The sequence below is a fragment of the Lactuca sativa genome, chromosome 4 (assembly GCF_002870075.4).
Source record: "Lactuca sativa cultivar Salinas chromosome 4, Lsat_Salinas_v11, whole genome shotgun sequence".
Classification (NCBI taxonomy): domain Eukaryota; kingdom Viridiplantae; phylum Streptophyta; class Magnoliopsida; order Asterales; family Asteraceae; genus Lactuca; species Lactuca sativa.
The window spans coordinates 190,285,669-190,289,979 of record NC_056626.2 but is presented as its reverse complement, the minus strand read 5'-3'; the positions used below and the strand labels follow the sequence as shown (position 1 = coordinate 190,289,979).

Here is a 4,311-nt window from a genome sequence, read left to right as displayed (position 1 = left end):
CTATCATTTTTCTTGAAGCATAACTAATAACCATTTGCAACAGCATAGTTACACAACATGTGTTTCAGTTGTTTAGGATTCACAAATCTCATACCTAATACAGGCTTCTGTTTTTTCCAATGAACATTGTCATTATAAATAGCTTGCTCATTAGATATTACTTCATCATCGACTACATGCTCATATAGCTCTTCATGAGGAGGATTGTTAGGGGTAACTTGGTCATTTGGGCACAGTTTGCTCAAAACTCATCATCTTTTGTCTTATTCATAAGAATACATTCATCAGGTTCATTGTCAACTTCCAAGTCAATGCCATCATCTTCCTTACCTTGCCAATCCTCCGTACTACCTTGCAGATCCTCCATATCACCTTGATCATTCTCAACTTCAATGTTAATGTCATCACCTTCCCCATCTTGCAACTCTTCCCTAGTGCCTTGCAAATCCTCCGTAACACCTTACCAACTATGACCCAACAGATCCTTAATTTCAATTCCATCATCCATATCCATACCACCTTGCACTTCTTCACCAACTTCAATTCTATCAGACAATTCATCTAATGAACTGCATATTTCGCCTTGCTCCTCAAGGACCCATTGATGTATATTAACACCAAGATGGTCCATGTATACATTAATAACACTACCAGAAGCATATCATACTTCGATGAAGTCCATATAGTCTATATCAGTAGCTATTAACCTCAATCCATCAGGGAACACAACATCGGGCATGCAAAAGTAAACATTGATGCATACCTCATTAGCGAATCTTTGAATGAACTCCACAAACTCGTTCTTGTCCATTCCAGCAAAATCGACATCATCGAACCTTTGTTCTGTACCATCTGAGTAACAAATAGCGGGGTACCTCGAAAAAATTCCGGCAAAATGGAGATCTATCTTCATGTAGACAGCCATAGGATTGATTATGTTGGCCGATTTCAGGGAGGAAGAGTTTAAGAAACGGATTCGTGTCAATCATGGTTTGAAAAAAGTATACGAATGCAAATGGTAGCAGAATAAATGAAAGGGACAGTTGAGAGGGTTTAAACGGATATACATTTCATTTAGTGACATAACACGTGGCAATGACCTGGCATATTTAATATACTTGGCATTGAGGTGGAATAAGAAAACGTCCTAGTCAGATGCGTGTGACCGGTTGCATCCTTCAAATCTAGAAATGTGACCTTTTAAACCATAAAATGACAAGTATAAACCCTTTAAAAGCAAAAAATAGTCACGAGGGACCATTTAAACCAATATACGAAAGATAGTTAGGTCAGAGTGACAATAACCCTACAATAAAAGCCGGAATAGAAAAACATTGATTTATAATTATATATCCATTCTTTACTTTTTTTTTTAGAAACGTATCAACTTTTAATTCTAGTATCAATTTTTTACTATATTGCCAGTACTTTTCTTTGCTTTGCTTTTACTATTTCTATATCCATTCAGCTCTTGACCATTATTTATTTTCTCTCGACCCTCTTTATTTTTTGTACTTTTTTTCTTAGGTCATCCATAATGGGAGCTTAATGAGAGTTTAATATAATAAATTTGAATATAATATAAAGGAGAGAGAATGTGGAGTTGAATCACCATTGAACGATTGAATAGAATATGTAGTGAAAAGTTGTGGGTTTTTTTAAAGAATTTAGTTGAATATATATAGTCTTTCTTCTAGTTGGCACTCTATTAAAGTCTTCATGGGTTTAATGCATTGGAGATGGCCTAGTCACATACCAATGTCTATTAATCATTGTGAACCAACTTATATGCATGACATCTTTAGTGTGTACTCTTATTCTTTTTTAATATCGTAGTTATTCTTTTCTTATCAAACAACATATATAAACATTTTTTAAGCCTTCAAACTTAGGGTTTGGCGTTACAATCTTGTGAGCTTGAGTTATTCCCAAAGGTGTTCTTCACAGCACCAGCCGCACCCTCGGCTACATTCGCTGCACCCATTGCCACACCTTGTGCTAATCCAAACATTCCACTTGTTGCTCCACCAACTACGTCCGTTGCACCATTTGCAATCCTTTTCACTGAATCATTGGTCTGCATACACAACGTATTCAATCATGATAAACCTCCTATTTTAGTCTAATTTTGAATGAACTTGTAAACTGATCGTTATAGCTAGGATCACAAATTCACAATCCACATAAATTTGAAGAAATACATGGACATACGCATATGTGTTCCTAAATCAAATACCTGATCAACAATACCAGCGTTTTGGCAATGTTGTTGGCTTGTCGCTGCATATAAAAAAAATGTATGATTAACAAAAAACAAATCAATAATATTTTTATGATTAACTCTTGTTTTTATTCAAATCAATGTTTAAGGCTTAACATATGCGAATCATAATATCTTTTTCAATGAATTATATATATTTATTAGTATGTTTTACCTATCACGATTACAAATCAATATTATTGTCTCTCTTTAATCTGTTTCATTGAAATGAAACTACAACCTTATTTAGATGACCTTATTTAGATGACCCAATTGTAACCTTGTAATGCTTTTTCATAATAATTTAAACAACCATAATTGAAACATATATAGTTAATAGTTTGATAGATAGCGTCCATACGTACTTAAAAATCCGTATTCTAATAAAAGAATAGTTTTATTCTCCCTTTGACACGTGTCATTCTATTAGACCTCCTAATTAATGCATATTTATTCTTCTTTTGTCATGTGTCACTTTATTATGTCTCCTAATTAATGTATGCCCATTTTCAACTCTATTTCAAAGTTCAAATTTTAAAATTTTCACTTTAATTACATTAAATTAATAACATTAGAATAAAAATAAAAATAAAAATAATACAAATGATATAATTTCACATATTTATTTAAATCAATGATTAAAATTTATATAACTAAAAAAACTCTTAATTAATAATTTATTTAAAATAATTAATTAATAATTTTGTGTTTTTACTATAAAAATTTAATTAATTTTGTAACCGTGGTTTCCACGGGTTATAAACTAATATACAATATACAAGTACAAATTAAATGCATATATTATGTTAATGATTAACTTTGGAACTTAGATCCACTTATTAATTCGGACCAAATTTATGTAATCCTCATGTTCGAAACAAAATTAAATTTGTATGAATTAAAAACATTAAGGAAATATCAAATTATGCACATAACTTTATATTTGACAAAAAAAAAAAAATATTAAATACTACAGATACTCGATAACTGATAATATAAAATTAAATAAAGTATCTATTATCAACTCATTAGCTTATTGTTTTTTCTTTCTTTCTTTCATGTTTTTCTTATCAAACCAATATATAAACAACAGGTTTTATGCCTTCAAATTTAGGATTGGGCGTTACTATTTTGTGAGCCTGGATTATTCCCAAAGGTGTTCTTCACGGCGCCGGCGGCACCCTCAGCCACGTTCGCCGCTCCCATCGCCGCACCTTGTGCTAATCCCAGCACCCCACTTGCTGCTCCGCCGGCTATGTCCGCCGCTCCTTGTGTCATCCTCTTCACAGAATCGCCAGTCTGCATACACCGCGTATTCAATCGATTTAAATTTCCAATTTCCAGTCCGACTTTGAATGATCTCGTAAATTAAATTTGTATTGATCGCTGTAAGATTACAATACCTGTTCCACGATACCGGCGTTTTGTGCAGATTGTTGGTTCGTTGCTGCATCTCTATGCAACTGTCATCACCGTGAACATATATTTACATAAGTTTAAGAAAAAGATGAGATTGAAATTGTTATGAAATTACAAACACGAGCCTAGATGTTGTGGGAAGGCGGTGTTCGCGATATATACCTGCTGTTGACCTAAGGCGGCCTGAGCGTCGGTCATGGTCTTTTGGCTGGCCATTTCTGATCTCTGTAAGTAAAATTGTCCGGGGTTTGTACTTTGTATGGAAGGAAGAAGAAGATGTATTTATAGATTTATGAGAAAAAGCAAATTTGTTGCAAAAACGCATGGACTTGCTAACACATGGCATAGAAGGGTGACGTGACATGACATGCACTAGATAAGGCACTCTTTATGGAAACATGCTTCGGTGGTCAAACTAGCTTCATGACTTTTATTAAGACCACTATATTAAACACTAACATAATATATCAACTAATCATTACCATTAATAAATTATTATTTATCTGAAAAAGTATATATATATATATATATATATATATATATATATATATATATATATATATATATATATATATATATATATATATATATATAAAACAATTTTTTTTTCTTTTTTTACATTTCAATAACAT

At 32.5% G+C, this 4,311-nt stretch overlaps 1 protein-coding gene across 1 annotated transcript; it reads right to left on the bottom strand.

Moving 5' to 3' along the window:
• Window positions 1-1,775: 1,775 nt before the first annotated feature.
• On the bottom strand, window positions 1,776-3,988 carry LOC111908877 (predicted GPI-anchored protein 23). The gene is made up of 5 exons (XM_023904674.3): window positions 3,842-3,988; window positions 3,664-3,723; window positions 3,388-3,559; window positions 2,237-2,280; window positions 1,776-2,077 (listed from the first exon to the last, which is right to left on the bottom strand). The coding sequence occupies exons 1-5, from the start codon at window positions 3,893-3,895 to the stop codon at window positions 1,889-1,891; spliced, it is 519 nt and encodes a 172-aa protein (XP_023760442.1). The 5' UTR covers window positions 3,896-3,988; the 3' UTR covers window positions 1,776-1,888.
• Window positions 3,989-4,311: the final 323 nt, after the last annotated feature.